General features: G+C 40.1%; 1 protein-coding gene across 1 annotated transcript in view; it reads right to left on the bottom strand.

Annotated features, from left to right (window-relative positions):
* Nucleotides 1-879: 879 nt before the first annotated feature.
* Nucleotides 880-20,167, bottom strand: part of ARIH1 (ariadne RBR E3 ubiquitin protein ligase 1) — an 85,565-nt gene continuing 66,277 nt past the window's right edge. Inside the window, 5 exon segments of the mRNA XM_049777865.1 lie at nt 880-4,485; nt 7,240-7,352; nt 8,283-8,543; nt 13,405-13,462; nt 18,853-18,983. Coding sequence (XP_049633822.1) covers nt 4,401-4,485; nt 7,240-7,352; nt 8,283-8,543; nt 13,405-13,462; nt 18,853-18,983 — 648 coding nt within the window. The 3' untranslated portion in view covers nt 880-4,400.

The raw sequence follows: 20,167 nt of genomic DNA, 5'->3' as shown, positions 1-20,167 counted from the left end.
AGGCAGGAAAAGGAGAAAGGAGGGAGAAAGTAAAAGAGAAGGACCGAGGAAGTGAGGAAAAGAGGGAGGAAGGACAAAAAAAGGAAGGAGGGAAGTAAAAAGGGAGGGAGGGAAGAAGGAAAAGAGGGAACTGACTGAAGTATCTTAAAATTTTTAGTTTTGGCAATAAAAATCAGTAACAAAAATGTCAAACTTTAGGTCCTTCTTTAAGACAAAACACTTTTCATAAAAATGAAAATATAGATGTCTAAGGGAACAAACCTAATACAAAGAAGTTTGGGGTTGAGAGCAACTTTTGAAATAGCTTTTAAAAATCTAGAGTGATCTGAGTCAGATCTAATATTTTTTAGCGGGGAGGGGTTGTTTTTGGGCCACACTTAGCAGTGCTCTGGGGTTACTCCTGGCTCTGCACTCAGAAATCGCACCTGGCAGGTCTGGGGGATCATATGGGATGCTGGGAACTGAACACAGGTTCCAGGGTTGGCCAAGTGCAAGGCAAATGCCCTACCACTGTGCTATTGCTCTGGCCCTGTAATATTTTTCCCTCCCCCTGTAATATTTTTAAAAGACAAAATAACAATCTCAATTTAAATTCAAGAACTCTAGAGAGATTCTGAATATGCCCTGGTGGCATCATTAAGCAAGCTAACTTTGGAAATGGTCTCATTCCCTGTTCCCTACCCTAACAAACAAAATCCCCCAAAACAAAAATACCACCGAAAAAGAAACCAAACTTATAATATTAAATAGGAACAATGAATAAGGCACAAAATATAGGTGACTGTTAGGCCACAATGTTATTGTTGTTACTGGGTTTTTTGTTTTGTTTTGTCTTGCCTTGTTTTGTTTTTAACTATGAAAATAAACGTAAGTAACTAATGGAATAACAAAATAAAAGTTTATTTTATTAGAATTAGGAATGTTCTTTCCCTCTGGGCAACCTGAACAGTCCAGTTACAATGAAAATCTAAGAACAGTTATTTCCACAGCACAGGGTGCTCTATGCACAAAATTACAGGGTTAGGAGCATTTAATCAATTCAATCAATCTGATTGTCTGACCAACCCACCCCCTCCCATCCCCCAAGTGCTCTATAGTGGGATTTGTACCTAAAAGAATTTGTTACACCAAGTCCTTTGCCCCCCTCTTGTATCAAATTCCAGTTTCTAATCAAGGCTGAACTACATTTGACACTGCAGGTTCAACCAATTCAAATGAAATCAGTCAATTCTGGAACTGTGATATGTGTGTATGTATACACATGTGCATTTAATTTATTTATTTAAACACACATAAAACACATACAATCTGGATTGCAGCAAATTACATAGAATTTAATCTGATATTGTAATTTTACCACTGTGGTGTGTATCCTGAGCTTTGGATCAAAATTTTATTGTGAATCAGTGAAAGTCCCTCTGCTGCTCAATGAATTATTCAAATGATGCATGCACTTTTCAAAGACAATGTAACTGCCCTGGAGAAGACAGGGTAGACCCTGATGTTTACGGAGAAGAGAGCCCTCTGATAGAAAGGCTTAGGTAGGTGAAATAGGGAAGCTACAGTATGGCTTACCTATCCCAAGCTGGGGTCATTGAGGGTTCTAAAAAGCGATTAACTAAAGGAATTCTGTCAAACATGGAGATAAACTATTAAAAACATGGACAAAGAAGCCAGTTTACCTTAATCTGTTCAAATTAGAAAATGCAGCCACAATGACAGTCCCCTCAGGTAATATGCCAACACTAAAACTAAAGAGCAATAGGAAGCACTGTTCCTTAATGAGTGGGGGCTGATATCATGAAATAGACATAGTTTTTGGATATCTGTTGCAAGGAGACAGTGTAAATAGGATTTATGACACTCAATCTAGATACTGCAAAGTTAACTGGTAAGGTTTTTTTTGTTTGTTTTTGTTTTTTTAATCACCACACATACACAAAACATTTTAAGGGAACCACATAATATCTAGATAGCAACTCTGGCTGTTTTCAAAATTACTGGGAAAAGAACTTATTTTAAGCTTTACAAGTTTCAATAAATGTCTTTCACGTTTAATACAGTTACTAAAATAAATTCAAAAGAATGAAAGGGATGGGAGGAGAAGAAAAAATGGAAGAAGCAGACAGAGCTCAGGTTTGCACCTGAAGGGAAAAGGGAGGAAAAAAGGTACAGACCAGATAAAACTGATCCTAAAGCGACAAATGGTTTAAGGAAGCAGCACAATAGACGGTTTGCAAACATTCACTGATTTCTGATGGGAAAAGTACAGCTGCAAGTACATCTCACATAGCAAACTTTTCTAATGGAAAAGTAGGGTTGATTCAGCAAAGCCTAACTTAGGCAAAAGGCCAGAGGAAAGTGAGCCTACTTCCCAATGGAGTAATAAGATGTACAATGCAAAAGCAGACGAAGCTGCCTCATCACTGGTAAACACTCCCTAGGCACAAGACATTTTAAAGGAAGACAAAGAGGTCCTCAGTCAGAACTGGTATTGGATATTAAGAACTCTTAATCTAGTTGCCTAGTTCTTTTTTGCGCTCCTGTATAAAACTGACAGATTTAGGGATGCTGACCTGTTGAAAAATACCACAGCAAGCATGGCCTAAACAGGCGTTTAATTAATAAAACCATCACCATCCTTTACTTTTAACATAGCTCTTAATAGAAATTTCATAAAAATGGACATCACAGCTAAAATGCATTATTAATTCTCCTATCTGCTGACAATATAAAAGAAGCAAACGCAGTGATTTTTCTTTAAATAAACTAGATGGGAATATTATGTTCTCGGGGTGTTTTGCCTCCAAACTGAACCCACAATAATACACACAATTTCTGTATCTGCCATTTTAAATGCACAATCTGGAACTAAGTGAATGGCTATTTATATTTAAAGCAAAAATATTCTATTTGACACCCTCATAGAGAAGGTGTGAGAGAAGAGCCATAAACTAAAATCTCAAAAGGCTCAAAGCAGCAGTTAAAGTAAGGGAAAAATACTAGGAAAGTTTCCACCAGATGTGATCATCCCCGTACATGACATGGGCGAGCGAGCGCATGCACACGCGCGCACACACACACACACGCACACGCACACGCACGCACGCACACGCACACACACACACTCACACACGCACAAAGCTTCAAGAGGTTCACGAGGCCATGAACAGGGTGAGACTGAGGATAAGGTCTTTGAAGGGCGAGGGGTTACACGCAGAGATTAAATCACACCCAGTAATGCTCAGGGGTTACTCCTGGCTCTGCATGCAGGAATTACTCCTGGTCATTCTAAGGAGACCGATGGGAAGCCTAGACTCAAACCTGCGTGGGCAAATGCAAGGCAAACAAACACCCTACCCACAGTACTATTTCTCCAGCCCAGGGACTACATCATTCTTAACTGTAAACAGCAACGAAGTTCCTTGTTACAGAAAGAAATCCTATCAGACCATGGTATTTAGCCAGAGCTTGACCTCACTGTCCCTGATTAAGAGCTGGGAGTTCAAGGCAAGAGACCCATTGCCAGTAACAGACATACCACAACCAAAAAAGGGCAAAATCATAGGAAAGGGAAATCAAAGAGCTCTACTTAAGTCTTCCAGAGGTGCTAAAGCATCACACCTCTTATCCCAACCCTCAACCCTGGAAAGAGAAAGCAAACTGAAAGAAAATGCACAGCAAATAGACATAATCTTGAAGATTTTTAAAGAATAAATATTTCTTTTGTAATTAAACATTATGCAAACACGTGCCACGCTTGCTTTGTCCATGCATATGCACTATATACAATTTTGAAAAATACTGTGTTGTCTTCTTGTTTAAAAGTCATATACAAAGAATTTTTGTTTGTTTAATCCTCTTACTGTCTACCCCGCTTCCAACCCCAAGAATTTTCTTTACAAGGAACTAATCATCATTCACTCATGACCGTGGGGTATGAGAGAAAGAGTCAGTCTGTGTGGGGGGACGGATTTGTATGTGCAGGGAAGGAAAGGAAAGAGATTCTTGACCAAAGTACAACAAAATGGCTAGTTTGGACATGAAAAGCAGTGTCAAGGAGCCGTTTTAAATTTTAACTATACTGCACTCAGTAAAAAGAAAAAGAAAAGAAGTCAGCTTTAAGAATGAAGCTACGTTACAAGTTGGAGGGTTTTAAGTGTGTCTGTTACACTTCTGTTGGCGGCCTAGAATACTGTTGTACAATGGTTTATCTACCTTTTTTTATTACAATATAATTTACTTAAACTTTCCATTAACAAAACAGAATTCTGGTACTACAGACCAGTGATGTCAGAATAGGCTTAGGGCCTCTGTGTTTGTTTTGTTTTGTTTGCTTTAATTGCATGAGCACTCTAGATGGTAAAGATTTCAGAGTTCATTTTATGCAGGGGCCATTCTCAGTCCTCAATGTACTCCCACAGATCTTTTTCATAGCCTTCATGCACATGCTGTAACAAAACCCTTCGTCGACTCTCACAGTATCTGTAAAAAAGAGAAAGAGGGTAGAGAGAGAGGAGAGAAAAGAGGAATTCACTTAATTTTATTTAAAAAAAAAAAACAAAACTGTGGCATTTGGTGGTGGCAATACCTGGCCAGGACTCAAGCTCGTAGCTTTTTGCTTTAGGGGGTCATTTTGACAATTCTTGGGGATCAATCATGAGGCGTACTCATTCTGTTGACAAACCTCCCCAATTACTTTCTTTTGGGGAGGGCCACACCCAGTGACGCTCAAGGGTTACTCCTGGCTATGCACTCAGAAATCGCTCCTGGCTTGGGGACCAGTCCCAGGGATTGACCACATGTGTTGCTGGGGATTGAACTAGAGCCAGTTGGGTGAAAGGCAAGCACATTAATGTACGATGAATCTGGCCCATTATTTATATTTGAAGACACTCCTACAAATCTATCCAGACTTAAGAGACACACACAAAAAAAGGACTTGAACTACACTTCCGCACCCCCTAAGCATTTTTTTGCTGCTTATTTATTTGAATTTTGGGCTACATCTGACAATGCTCAGGTATCACTCCTGGTGGTATTAAAAGGATCAGAAAATACTGAATCTGAGCTGGCCATGTGTAAGACAAGGGTACTACCCACAGTACTATCACTCCAGCTCCAACGCGCTTATTTTTCATATGCACGATTTCATTTCTACATAAGTATTCTAAAGTTAAAACATTTGAAAGCCACGCTTCCCAGTTTGAGAATTTTAAGGCAACAAAGTATTAGACCTTTTGCATAGAGATCAATAATTTCAGAAAGAGGTAATTTCAGTATTCTAATATGCAGTCGGAATTAAATATGAAAGTACTTATTAAAAGCACAATTCAAGTAGTTTCAGTTGCTTAAAGAAAGTAAAAATAGTATCGATGACTTAATCTTAAGTTTTCTCAATTTCCAAAAGTTTTAATTACGATCAAAAAGATAATAGGGCTGGAGTGATAGCACAGCAGGTAGTGTTTGCCTTGTACACTGCTGACCTGGGACAGACCCAAGTTCAATCCCTAATATCACATATAGTCCCCGAGCCTTCCAGGAGTAATTTTTTTGCTTTTTGGGACACACCCAGTGACAGCTCAGGGATTACTCCTGGCTATGCGCTCAGAAATCGCTCCTGGCTTGGGGGACCATATGGGGCGTCGGGGATAGAACCCAGTTCTGTCCTGAGTCAGCCGCCACATGCAAGGCAAAAGCCCTATTGCTGCGCTATCATGCCGACCCCAGGAGTGATTTCTGAGAGCAGAGCCAGGAGTGACCTAAGTGCCACTGGGTGTGTGGCTCTTCCAAAAATAATAACAGCAAATAAAAATATAATAATAAGATGGACCAGAGAGATGGTATGGTGGGTAGGATGTTTGCCTTGCATATGTCTGACCTGGGCAAAATCACCATACGGTCCCCCTGAGAGTGGCCAGGAATAAGTCATCACAAGTGGATGTAGCCTCAAAACCAAACCAAACACAAAGATAATAGCAGTTGCTAAGAAACAACTTTGGAGGAAAAAAAATCTTGTAGCAATTGCCTTCAGTTTAGAACGCAGTAATTTTGCCTTTAGGAGGTAAGATGTATGACAGAGTAAATCTCTTAAAAAGGGGAGGAGAGGGAGGCATACCAGAGAGCTAGCATATTTGCCTTGCACTTGGATGACTTCGACTCTAATTTAGAAACCATGTAAATCCTCCAAGCATTGCCAAGAGTGATCATTTAGCACAGAGACAGGAATAAGCTCTGAGCCTCTAGGTGAGGCCCACTTAAGATAAAAAAGGGGGAGGGGAAAAGAGGGCTTGGAGATATGCCTCAAAAATGCATGCCTTGGGAATAATAGTACAGAAGGGTAAGGAACTTGCCTTGAAAACGACTCTACCCAGGTTCAATCCCCAGTAAAATGGTCCTGAATCACATCAGGAGTGATTCCTAGGTGTTGCCAAGAGAAAGCCCTAAGCACAAGGCAAGTATGACCCCCAAAATAAAGTGCATGCAATTTAAGACTGATCTCTGAAACCAAGGGGAAAAGAAAAAAAAGAGATCTTAGTACCCCCCCCCCCCACCACAACACACCTTTTTTGGTCCGTTGCCAGCAGCGCTCAGGTGTTACTCCTGGCAGACTTGGGACTATATGGGATTGTGGGGTTGAACTGAGGTTGGTCATGTGCACCTACTATGCTATTGTTCTGCCCCATCCCCCCAAGAAATCATTTTTAAAGTCTTGGAGGATTACTTGTAATAGCCCTGATCCCCAAGATATTGGTCATTTGCCCTTAATTGGTTCTTTTCTTCTCAAAGGGAAGACAATAAAGCAGAACTTTCCAGTTAGATAAGTGAATTCCCTGCTATGCTTAGTTAGGATACTTCTCTGCAATTTGTTAATCAAAGGAAAAAAGAACCAATGAGAAACATGGTAGAAGTTCATTTACTGAACATGCTAAAACCAAGTTTCTCTGTTACCTAATTACAGTCACTGCTAAAGCATACTAGATCACTACCAGCAGAAACTTTTGTACAGTTTACTATTTTTTGTTTGGTTTTGGTTTTGGGGCTACACCATGCTGTGCTCAGGGGTTACTCTTCGCTCTGCACTCAGAAATCGCTCCTGGCCAGGAACCATATAGGATGCCAGGATTCCAACCACCGTCCATTCTGGGTCAGCTGCATACTAGGCAAACACCCTCCCACTGTGCTCTCCCCGGTTCCTACAGTTCACTATTTAAAGCAAAACAAAACCCAAAAACTCACCTGTACTTATCTTGTACTTTCTGTTTAATATCCTGCAGAGAATCTTGGGAAATATCTCGTTCAAGGTAGCCCGAAAGCACCTCTGTGGCATTCTCTAGATCTGCTTGGTTATTCTGCAAATAAAAGTAATACATAGTAAATTTTAGCTTCAAAAGAGAGCTAAAGGAAAAACCACCTTACCCGTCGTTTTTGCCTAGAGATTGCCAACTATAATTTTGGACATGTTCAAAAACTGTGTAACTGTACTAATAAAAACTCTTCTATGCTTTTACTTCTAACAACTTGTTCTTGTTCTCCATAGTAATTTTTTTGATGTTTATAAAACCTAAAAACTTACCTATCCACAACTTAAGAGAACTTAAGACTTAATAATAAAATATTTTGGAATTGTCTTATTGTGAAAATAAAGTGAGGGGAAAAACAGCAACACTAATTCTTGTTTACATTTGTCTACAGCTACTTCTTATTAAAAAAAGAAAACCTGTAAAAACATTAAAATTTCCTCTTTATTTTTATGGATAACTCAATCTAAATCACCACCTGCTAGATTGTCTATTTCATCATCTACTGAAAAACTCAAATGAAATACTGATGAACTAATTCCGATTTTAATTTCCTGAACTGGAGATCATATGCAGGACCTCATGCATGCATGGTATGCACTCTACAACTAAGTTATACCCTCCAGACAATACACTATTTTTTGTTTTGTTTAGTTTTGGGGCCAGACGTTACTCCTAACTCTGCGCTCAGAAATCTCTCCTGGCAGGCTTGGGGGATTATATGGGATGCCAGGAATCGAACGCAGAACCAGCCTGGGTCGGCCACATGTAAGGCAAACACCCTGCCGCTGTATTATCGCTCTGGCCCCCTACTTTGATATAGTTTTGACCAGAAAAATGAATCTAAATTTTCCTATCTTCTTCCTAATAAATAACTTTAACTTTTATTCTAAATTTCTAAACAGAAATCTTTTAAATTCTGTACATTCTATAGAATACCTATAAGTCCTGACACAAAGGAGCATCAGTATCTCTTCCTACCTCAAAGATAATGGACTGGTTATTCTTTTTGAGGTAGAAAGCGAAGACATAAGTGTACATGAGTGTGGCACGACACTGGCAGAGGACATCAACTGCTTTCTTCAGAAACTGCACCTCAATCCAGGACATGTTGTGCTGTTGCATCTCCTCCATTTTCTGTTTCACCTGAGCATATAGTTTGTGCTCAAAGCGTAGACTCTGCATATGGTTCATATAACGATTACAGTAGAACAGGTACCTCTGCAGGGCTGCCCTAGACCGCTGTTCCGTTAAGAAAAATTAAAATTATAATGAATATACTATGGAAACACAAAGCCATACTATAGTGTAAACAATTAGCTGAACATTTCATCTTCCTAAAACCAAGTGCTGTCAAATTCCCTTTCAAACCTGTCAAATGCCCGCAACAAAACAGCCTAAATCACCATGATTCTAAAAGGTTTGTTTTGATGCAAATAGAAATCCTAAAATGCCTTATTGAAATAATTCTCAAATTCAACATGAAATAAAAACAACATCATCATTTTTTTGTTTTTGTTTGTTTTGGGGCCATATCCAGCAGCACTCGGGGGTTACTCTTGGCTCTGCGCTCAGAAATCACTCCTGGCAGGCTCAGGGGATCCTATGGCATACAGGATGCCAGGGCTTATTCCTAAAAAACAGGTTCTGTGCTTGAGATCAATCCTGGGTTGGCCATGTGCAAAATATTATTGCTCTGGCCCTTCTTGTAGTCACTTTTGTTTGTTTCTTTTTTTTTGGGGGGGGGCGCACATCCTGTGTCGCTAAGGGGTTACTCCTGGCTCTGCTCAGAAAATGCTTCCGGCTTGGGGTACCATATGGGACGTCAGGGGATCGAACCACGATCCATCCTAGGTTAGCGGCATGCAAGACAAACATCTACCGCTGTTGGGGGCTGCTTGAACCCTGAGCATAACCGGAACCTCTGAAACTTCAGACTCTACATACAACCAGAGGCACCCATGCCCTGAGGACAAAGGAAATAGCTAAACTCTAAAGTATATTCAAAGCAGCCATCCACCCAGCCAGAAAGAAGTTACCCATATAGAACAACTTGCCTTTGTGTTAGCAAAAGATTAATGTGTTTACAGCTGATGTTTTATTTATGCTTGCTGAGTAAAATTTATAAGATCCTGTTTGGTAATGTTTTACATGACTCGTGCTTTCAGTACAAACAAGACAATGATTAGCATTTTACATGTGCTCAAGCCTACCTCTTTATCCCTCCCTATTTCCTGCCACCAGCTTATGCTGATAAGCGCTTGCAAGCTGTAATTGGTGGAAAGTTGAGTGACGTTCTTGTAACACCCCCCATGACGTATTTTGCCTTTAAATGCCAGTCTCCCCAGCAATAAATCCTTTTGAACAGCGTGAGTTGTCTTAAGTTCTTACTAACCTCTCAAGTTTACTTCACAGATCAGCTCTGCTCGAGGGAACCCACAAATTACTAGCGACCTCCATTCCCACACCCCCACGGGTCGGGGTCCCCTATCGGGGGTCGCATACCGCTGCGCCACCACTCCGGCCCCTTTTAGTCATTTTTAACATTATATTCCCTCATTTTTGGAGGGAGGCAACATGCCCAGCTGTGATCAAGAAACACTCAGGGGGCCAGAGAGGTGGCGCTAGAGGTAAGGTGTCTGCCTTGCAAGCGCTAGCCTAGGACGGACCGCGGTTTGATCCCCCAGCGTCCCATATGGTCCCTCCAAGCCAGGGCAATTTCTTTTTTTTTTTTTTTTTTTTTTTTTTTGGTTTTTGGGCCACACCCGTTTGACGCTCAGGGGTTACTCCTGGCTATGCACTCAGAAATCGCCCCTGGCTTGGGGGGGACTATATGGGACGCCGGGGGATCGAACCGAAACGTGGTCCGTCCTACGCTAGCGCTTGCAAGGCAGACACCTTACCTCCAGCGCCACCTTCCCGGCCCCAGCCAGGGCAATTTCTGAGCGCTTAGCCAGGAGTAACCCCTGAGCATCAAATGGGTGTGGCCAAAAAAAAAAAAACCCCCAAAAAACGAACTTCTAATTAAATAAGAAAAGAAAAAAAAAAAAACTTGGGCCTGAAGAGATAGCACATTGGCGTTTGCCTTGCAAGCAGCCGATCCAGGACCAAAGGTGGCTGGTTCGAATCCTGGTGTCCCATATGGTCCCCCATGCCTGCCAGGAGCTATTTCTGAGCAGACAGCCAGGAGTGACCCCTGAGCACCAGCGGGTGTGGCCCAAAAACAAAACAAAACAAAAAGCAGCACTCGTAGTGGTACTCAGGAGACCATATTTAATGCCAGGATCTAACGCTGTACTAACTCGCTATATTATCGGTTCTGGACCCTACAATTCCTCTCTTAAAGTGTGGCGTTAGATCATTACACACATGAAATACATACATGGAACGATATACTTCAAATAAAATGTTAAAATTTGGGGGTCGGAGCGATAGTGCAACTAGCAGGGCATTTATTTGCCTTGCATGAGCTGACCCAGGATAAACCTGGGTTCAATCCCAGGAGTCCCATATGGTCCCCCAAGCCAGGAGCGATTTCTGAGCGCTGAGCGTCAACAGGTATGGCCCAAAATCAGAGAGAGATTACTACTTCAGTAAACAGAAGGCAAGGTTTAAAAGTGAGACATGAGGGGCCGGGTAGGTGGCACTGGAGGTAAGGTGTCTGCCTTGCAAGCGCTAGCCAAGGAAGGACCGCGGTTCGATCCCCCGGCGTCCCATATGGTCCCCCCAAGCCAGGGGCGATTTCTGAGCACATAGCCAGGAGTAACCCCTGAGCGTCAAACGGGTGTGGCCCAAAAATCAAAAACCAAAAAAAAAAAAAAAAAAAAAATGTGAGACATGAAGGGAAAAAAGAAGCAAGAAGGAAATGTCATTATGAGCCCTGTAAGGAATTGTTCCCATTGACATGTTGATGTAAGAGCTGCGATTTGTGTTAAGCCACAGCAAGTGTGAGCCACCAGTAGTACAACTCTGTGACACACTTAAAAAAAAAAGAAGACACCTTGCCCTGCACCAAGAGTCTCATAAGTTTACTTCAGCAGATACAAAAACAATGTTATTATAAGATCTCAAGTCTTTTGGGGGGTAGGGTGGGAGATGGGCCATACCAGGCGGCACTCAAGGTTTACTCCTAGCTATGCACTCAGAAATCCCTCCTGGAAAGCTTGGGACAAAATGAGATGCTGGGGATTGAACCCAGGTGGGTCACCCAGGTCAGCCAGTTCCAAGGCATATGCCCTACTGCTGTGCTATTGCTCTAGCCCCCTGCAGGAACTTAACTCTTGACATTAGACAGACTTGGGGCCAGAGCGGTGGCACTAAAGGTAAGGCTTGCCTTGAAAGCACTAGCCTACGAACTGTGATTCGATCCCCCCGGAGTCCCATATGGTCCCCCCAAATCAGGAATGATTTCTGAGCGCTTAGCTAGGAGTAACCCCTGAGCATCAAAAGGTGTGGCCCACAAACAAACAAAACAGACATTAGACCAAGAAGCTATGCAAAATAACCCACCCTCCTTACAGCTTCCAGAAAGTGATACTATCAGCAACTAAACAATAGCCAGATGAGGCCAAGGATAACAAAATAATTTAATATGGGGGCCGGTGAGGTGGCGCTAGACGTGTAAGGTGTCTGCCTTGAAAGCGCTAGCCAAGGAAAAACCACGGTTCGATCCCCCAGCGTCCCATATGGTCCCCCCAAGACAGGGGCAATTTCTGAGCGCTTAGCGAAGAGTAACCCCTGAGCATCAAACGGGTGTAAAAATATAATAATAATTTAGTATGGCTAATCCTAAACTACACTGCTTTTTATCCAGGATAAATGAAATCATAAAGCCCAATGTGGAATCTTTTTCTGATTCAAGAATAATAAAAATTAGGCCAGAGACAGTAGAGGAGGCAAGAATTTTGCCTTGCATGTGTCTAAAAAGCACCTATATCACTAATAAGACCACAGGGTCTCTGTGCTGGTCCTGAGTAGTGAGGCATTAGGCTATTGGGCAGTTTGCTGAGTATCACTGGCAGTTGCCAACAAACCTAAGTACTATATGAGGTATACCATTCCTATAAAAACCAAAGTACAAACTCTCAAATTAGAGCAATCCCTAATAAGTACCATTACCAAGAGTGTGTGACCCCTCAACACTGCAGCAGAGGCTCAAAGAAATTAAAAGTGTTAATGAATTTAATCCATATCTACAGTGTGAAGCCCTTCTAGATAAGTGAGCTATTTTCTTATCCAGCAACAGTGAATTCCTTAGCACCTTCAATTTTAAAATCATTTAAAATCAGCTCATCAAGAGGACAGAAAAAGCGCCCAATGGGTAGAGAACTTGCTTTGCATCCCATTGGTCCTCCAAGCACCTCTGGGAGTAATTCCTAAGTGCTGATTATAGCTCCCAAATCATAAATAAATAAATTATATCAGCTCACTACATTCATTAGTTTTCCAAAGAACAATGACACAAATAATTAAATTACTAAAAATGCTTATTTTTAGTGTTAATAGATTAAGAAATTATAGTAGAGCTTTTCTAACAAATACTATTTATTTATTTTTTTAAAAATGCTCTTTAATAGAGTGTAAAAATCTTGACCAAGACTAGTAAAACTTGTAATTGTATTTCATGATGAGATTTTATTTTACTTATGGTTTTTGGTCACGAACAATGGTCAGAACTTACTTCTGGCAGGCTTAAGGGACCATATGGCTACTGGGGATCAAACACAACATGGGAGTGCCACATGCACTGTCCATTTTATTATCTCTATAAACCCTCTATGATTAGATTTTAAAGAGGATAGACTCACAAATAGTAATTCCCTTGACAAGCGTTTTTTTTTTTTTTTTTAAATACTTTTTTCCAACTATACCTAGCAAGCTCAGGGGTTACTCCTAGAGAGCCTGGTGGATCAATCTTGGGCAGGTCACATGCAAGGAGTACTTTACAATGTACTATCTACCCAGCCTCCCTTGAAAGGCATTTTCAACAAATCCCTTAATACACATAATGATGTGGTTTCTACAAACCTCTTAGAATTGAAAACCGTCTGTCATACCATAAAGATCATATACAAGGCACATTTGTGAAAATAAATGTACGTACCTCTTGTGCATCTCTTGCTGCCTTTGCATCATCCTCATTATAGCGATTACAGTTGTACCTTAAAGCAAATGAAAAGAATTCCATAAAGTCACACATACACACACACGTGGAGATTTTTGCCTAATTTTAGAGATTATCCAGAGCAAATATTCTCCTTTACACAGTTAGTGTTTAAATACCCAGAATTACCACACTGAAAGGAACCAAAATGTTATTTAACTACCTCTAAGTAAAATTGTCAGCTTTCTATTTAAGAATTCCTCTCCTTCTGAGGCATTATATTCCAAGTCAGTCCACATATAATAGGAAAACATTGTCATTCTAGAAATTCCATTTATTGATTGTAGTATAAACTTGTAACTTAATTTATGAAGAGAGGTAACAGTTCATCTACTAGGCTGCTTGTTACTGAGGTCAAACTACTGTGTACTTTTTTTTGTTTGGGTATACCTCAGCTTTGTGTTTGGAAGTTGCTCACAGCCGTGCTGGGGGACCATATGGCGTTGAGAATTCAACCTAGGCCTGCAGCATGCAAAGCATGTGCTCAGTCCGCTGAGTCATCTCTCTGGCCATTAAATACTGCCAATTGTTCCAATGTCACTCACCTTCTTTGATTATAAACCAAAGGGACAAACATTGACAGAATATGTAGGAAATAATATGTTATGTTTTTACTTGTTTACACTTCATAAAGTCAACTGAAAATTGATCATGCAAACAGGAAGAATGAGGAAATCTACCAATGAAGTCAGGTCACAGTAGAAATAAGTTAAGATTTTTTTCCCCCATATAAATTATTTATCTTTTCTGTTGTCAGTATACAATAATATTAGTGTACAATAAAGAAACATTTGACATTTGTTGAGATTATCACACCATCCACTTACTGAGGACCTAGAATTTTTATTATCAAATTTAATCTAATAGCCCTCAGGAAATATGAATTATTCTTCTCACTTAGCAGATAAGGACTTAGATTCAGAGAAGATAAGTGAATAACATAACATTAAGGCCATATAAGTAGAGTTCAAGAGCTAAAAATTAAATTTATCTGTCAATTTAAATCTGTGCCCATTAACCAGTGAATATATAATTTTGGTCATCTTTTAAGAATTAAAGAAGTTTGGGTTTAATTTAAATCTTGTTAAACTCTTTTTAAACTTTTATCAAGTTGTTTGTGTTTTTGTCTATATATTCAATACCCTCCCACTTTGATATAACTTTAAAATAAGTCATTATAAAATTGATCAGAAAGCAGTATATACTACCCCCACCACTCCCAAACCACACAACCACACACACACAACACACACACAAACTGTGGTCTCCTGCATGTTAAGGTACACTTTACAAGTATATGCTTTACATAAAGGTAAAGACAATGCCTTTCAACCAATCTCTAATGCATTCCAATAGAAAAGTCCAACCTCTTTTACTTCAAGAAATAATCAATTTTCTACACATTTCAACTAGGCCTTATATTTCTCAGTCTAAATTGACAACCTTAATGAAATGCAAAAAAAAAAAAATGTAAACTATCACTTGAAAACTCAAGTTATGTAGCTCATATCATTTGAAGCATCAGTAACAAATTTCTGAGAGCTGAGATCTCATTTACTCTTTTTGTTCTTGGAGAATCACTATATCTCCAAAATTACTTAGAAAAAAATAAAACAATAGCTCACAGTCTATTCTTTATCAAGTTGAAACAATTTACTTGAGCTGAAATTTAATTTCCCCACCCTTTGGGTAATTCTTTCTTACCAATATTAACTATATTAAATTTAATTCAAAGAATGGCCCCTACTGGTCAACTATTCAGTATCTTTCTTTTGATACAATCCCTAAAATTTTTCCCGTCTGATGTATTTCATAAGCATCCATCTGTAAGGGCTTACTCTAACATTATCAAAGATTTTAGACACAGAAAACAAATAGGATTTAAGTATGAATAAAGATATATATATATATATATATATATATATATATATATATATATATATATATATATATATATATATTGGTTTTGAGGTCACGTCTGGCAGTACTCAGTGTTCTGCAGTCAGGAATCACTCCTGGTGGTGCTTAGGGGGGCGTCATATGTCAATGGAACCTGGGTTGGGTCATATGCCTGACAAATGCCCTATCTTACTCCATACTGTCTCTCCGGCACCAAGATTTATGTATACTTCTAACTCAAATTTGGAATGCTATTTTGAGGATACTGAGATACTTACAGATTTAAATAAAAGTCGTTTCTTCATTCACAATTATCAGGTATCAATAAAGGTAACGGGAAACTTTGTAATCCCTAGTTCATTCTTCTACATATATATGTATTCTATCTTTTACAGTTTCTAATATACAATTCATTTAAAAATTAAGTTGGGGGGGCCGGAAAGATAGCACAGCAGCGTTTGCCTTGCAAACAGCCGATTCAGGACCAAAGGTGGTTGGTTCGAATCCTGGTGTCCCGTATGGTCCCCCGTGCCTGCCGGGAGCTATTTCTGAGCAGACAGCCAGGAGTAACCCCTGAGCACCGCCGGGTGTGGGCCAAAAACCAAAAAAAAAAAATTTAAGTTGGGGGGGCCGGAAAGATAGCACAGTGGTGTTTGCCTTGCAAGCAGCCGATCCAGGACCTAAGGTGGTTGGTTTGAATCCTGGTGTCCCGTATGGTCCCTCGTGCCTGCCAGGAGCTATTTCTAAGCAGAGAGCCAGGAGTAACCCTTGAGCACAGCCGGGTGCCGGGTGTGGCCCAAAAACCAAAAACCAAAAAAAAAAAAAAAAAAAAAAAAAAAATGAACACCCACATACCATCACCAGTGCAACATTCCCTGCTTTCGGGGCCGGAGAGATAGAATGAAGGTAAGGCGTTTGCCTTTCATGCAGGTCATTGGTTCAAATCCCGGTATCCCATATGGTCCCCCGGGGCCTGCCAGGAGCGATTTCTGAGCACAGAGCCAGGAGTAACCCCTAAGCAATGCCAGGTGTGACCCAAAAACCAATAAATAAATAAACAAACAAACAAGTTGGAATTATACAAACACACAGATACACATGTGTCCATATCGTCAATAATTCATCCACTCTGTTCCCCTTTTAAATTTACCAGGGTGAATTTCATTTCTAAGAACACATTAAACTTCTACTTCTTAAAAATAGAGTTTATAAGCTCAAACCCATTATTTGACTAACCGACTAAATTATGAATTCTTTTGGTTTTTGGGCCACACCCGGCAGTGCTCAGAGGTTACTCCTGGCTATCTGCTCAGGAATATCTCCTGGCAGGCACGGGGACCATATGGGACGCTGGGATTTGAACCAACCACCTTTGGTCCTGGGACGGCTGACTGCAAGGCAAACGCCACTGTGCTATTACTCCGGTCCCTAAAACATGTATTCTTTTCTTTAATTTTTTCGTGGGGGCACATTCGGTGATGCTCAGGGGTTACTCCTGGCTATGTGCTCAGAAACCGCTCTTGGCTTGGGGGACCATATGGGATGCTAGGGAATCAAACTGCGGTCCGTCCTAGTCTAGCACTGGCAAGGCAGACACCTTACCATTCTGTGCCACTGCTCTGACCACTATTTTTTTTTAAACACTTCATTTTATCTGGTTTAGAATTTCAGCAAATAATCCTCCTTTTAATATTCCACAAATAAATCTAATAAAATTTCCAATAAAAGTAAAAAAAATATTTGCTTTAAGTTTAAATTCTCTTGTCTAGCTTCTCTGTCCTTCCTATCAAATCTATAAAGTAGCTACTAACAATGTATATAAATTACATACTATGAGTATGTCTATAGCTCTATTCATATCACTTGGACGCAAAAGCATTCTGATAATGCAAAAGGAGGTCTAGTCTACTTTCTCTTTCTCTATATGCCATGTAATTTTCTGAGTCATAAACTTAAATGCCAAATGGAGAAAAGCAAGAAACACAAACAAAATGTTAGTAAAATGGCAATTTAAGTATTATACTCATATATTTTCAATTGTGTTGCATGATGTGTAAGTTACCACTTTTCTCAATACTCAAGATAGTCATGATCTAAACCTTACTTAAGAATGTGTGAGTCAGGGGCCGGGCGGTGGCGCAAGAGGTAAGGTGCCTGCCTTGCCTGCGCTAGCCTTGGACGGACCGCGGTTCGATCCCCCGGTGTCCCATATGGTCCCCCAAGCCAGGAGCGACTTCTGAGCGCATAGCCAGGAGTAACCCCTGAGCGTTACCGGGTGTGGCCCAAAAACAAAAAACAAAAAACAAAAAACAAAAAACAAAAAAAAAAAAAAAAAAAAAAGAATGTGTGAGTCTGGGCCGGAGAGATAGCATGGAGGTAAGGCATTTGCCTTGCATGCAGAAGGTCGGTGGTTTGAATCCCGGCATCCCATATAGTCTACTGAACCTGCCAGGAGCGATTTCTGAGCAGAGAGCCAGAAGTAACCCCTGAGTGCTGCCAGGTGTGACCCAAAAACGGAAGGGAAGGGAGGGGAGGGGGGGAGGGGGGAGGAAGGGAGGGAGGGAGGGAGGGAGGGAGGGAGGGAGGGAGGGAGGGAGGGAGGGAGGGAGGGAGGGAGGGAGGGTGGGTCCAAATGAGCCCATAGCACAAAGCAAATGCTCTGCCACAGAGCTGTATACCGGACCCTCAATGATTTTTGAAGCTAGAAATCAAATCTACAAGTATGTTTCAAAGTGAAACTAAAAGCCTGTATTTTTTATTTATTTTTTTATTTATTGGTTTTTTGGGTCACACCCGGTAGTGCTCCGGGGTCACTCCTTACTCTACACTCAGAAATCGCTCCTGGCAGGCTCAGAGGATCATATGGGATGCCGGATTCTAACCACCGTCCCTCTGAATGCAAGGCATATGCCCTACCTCCATGCTATCTCTCAGGTCCCAAAAACCTGTATTTTATATTGAGCAATTTTTCTACTTTTTAAAGTCGTGCAATAAGTAAAATACATGCATGTTGAGTTTTGCCAATAGTTTATTAGTTTTCAACTACTGACAAGAGACGAATTAGACAATACAGCTCTTCTCTCAATAAGTCAAGTCTTTCATATCTCTCTACTTTGATTTATGATGTTTCTTTTGGGCTACATGTTTTTTCTACTACTTAAAAAACTTTTTCTTTTTTTTTTTTTTTTGGGAAGGTGCTAGGCATCAAATCCTGATAAGCAATGAAAAGAATGTATTCCATCACGTAACTATATTATCACTTCAACTCTTGGTTCTCCTTTAAAATTTACCCTATTACATCCCCTTTGAGATATGCCTGATTAATCTTCTTTCTGTATATCTTGCATATATTTCTAATACTAATACATCATGAATTTAATTATTTAGGATCCAAGTTACATGATTTCCAGGAGGTAGAATCTTAATCATAATATGCGGCACAAATCATACTTATGCGAACATATTCTTCCCTTTATTTCCCGAACCTACCAGGCAGATCCATGTGGTTCCCAAGGGCCAAGACACACCCAGCAAAACTCTGCTTTACAGTTCTGGTTACGACAGACCATGTGATTACAACCGCCATCCTTCTCAATTGTGACATGGCATTTGGGACATTCCTATGAAGAGAAACTATAAAGTTGGTGTCAATGCTACACTAGGTTGTATTACTACCACTGAGGAGAAGCCAGGTCTAGATTTGGTTTATTTTTAATTAGCAACTTTACTGTGATTAATACATGCAAAGCACTTAGAACAGTGTTAAACACTTAAATTTCATTGAAAACAAGCGTATCATTATTATTGGCTTTTACAAGGTACAATAATTATATAAGAATTTTAGTGGGGTTGGCAGGAAAAAGAAACATTTTAAGTACTTTAACCATGCATATCGTACAAAAACTTTTTATGGGAGACAAAACTTTTAGTTTGTTTGTTTTGGGGCCATACCTGGCACTGCTTGGAGAACCATTTGATGATAGGGTTTAAATATCCAAAAATCCCGCATGCAAAGCATGCTCTCGAGCCCTTTGATATCTCTCTGACCCCAAGGTAAGACATTTAAAATGTAAATAAACCTTCTAGTCTCAACTGGAAATTATCAATAACTTCCTGTACCCCACACACTGTTCTCAGTGTTTTACATGCATTAACTCATAATACTTATAGTGCTATTCCTATTTCAATTTGTCATATGAATAATAAGCTAAGGGAAAGAGAAATAATAGAGAAACTAATTCATTCAATACAGGTAGCAAATGGTAGTAGAGTCAGGAGGCAAATCCAAGTAATTTGGGCTAAAGAGTTAGGTCAAGGGAATTATCAGTAAATTCTTTTGTGCTTGCTAAAATTTGTGGTTATAAATACTTTGGAAGGTTATAGGTATTTACCTATGTCTTAATTCTTCTCATTATGGTCTGTTTATAACTGTTCTATAATAATTACAATTTTCTGCCCCAAGTCTATTATTTTCTTGATTGCTAGGGAATCAAAGCTACTACCCTGCATTTCCTGTTAAGAATTAAGAAGATAATGGGCCCGGAGAAATAGCACAGCGGTGTTTGCCTTGCAAGCAGCCAATCCAGGACCAAAGGTGGTTGGTTCGAATCCCAGTGTCCCATATGGTCCCCCGTGCCTGCCAGGAGCTATTTCTGAGCAGATAGCCAGGAGTAAACCCTGAGCACCACCAGGTGTGGCCCAAAAAAAAAAAAAAAAAAAAAAAAGAATTAAGAAGATAAAATGTACTCATTTTAAATTAAACTATAAGGATATAAGCCTGCATTCTGTCTATATTTGATGTCAG

The sequence above is a fragment of the Suncus etruscus genome, chromosome 1, assembly GCF_024139225.1.
Source record: "Suncus etruscus isolate mSunEtr1 chromosome 1, mSunEtr1.pri.cur, whole genome shotgun sequence".
Taxonomy (NCBI): domain Eukaryota; kingdom Metazoa; phylum Chordata; class Mammalia; order Eulipotyphla; family Soricidae; genus Suncus; species Suncus etruscus.
This window is presented reverse-complemented; position numbering and strand designations above follow the sequence as displayed.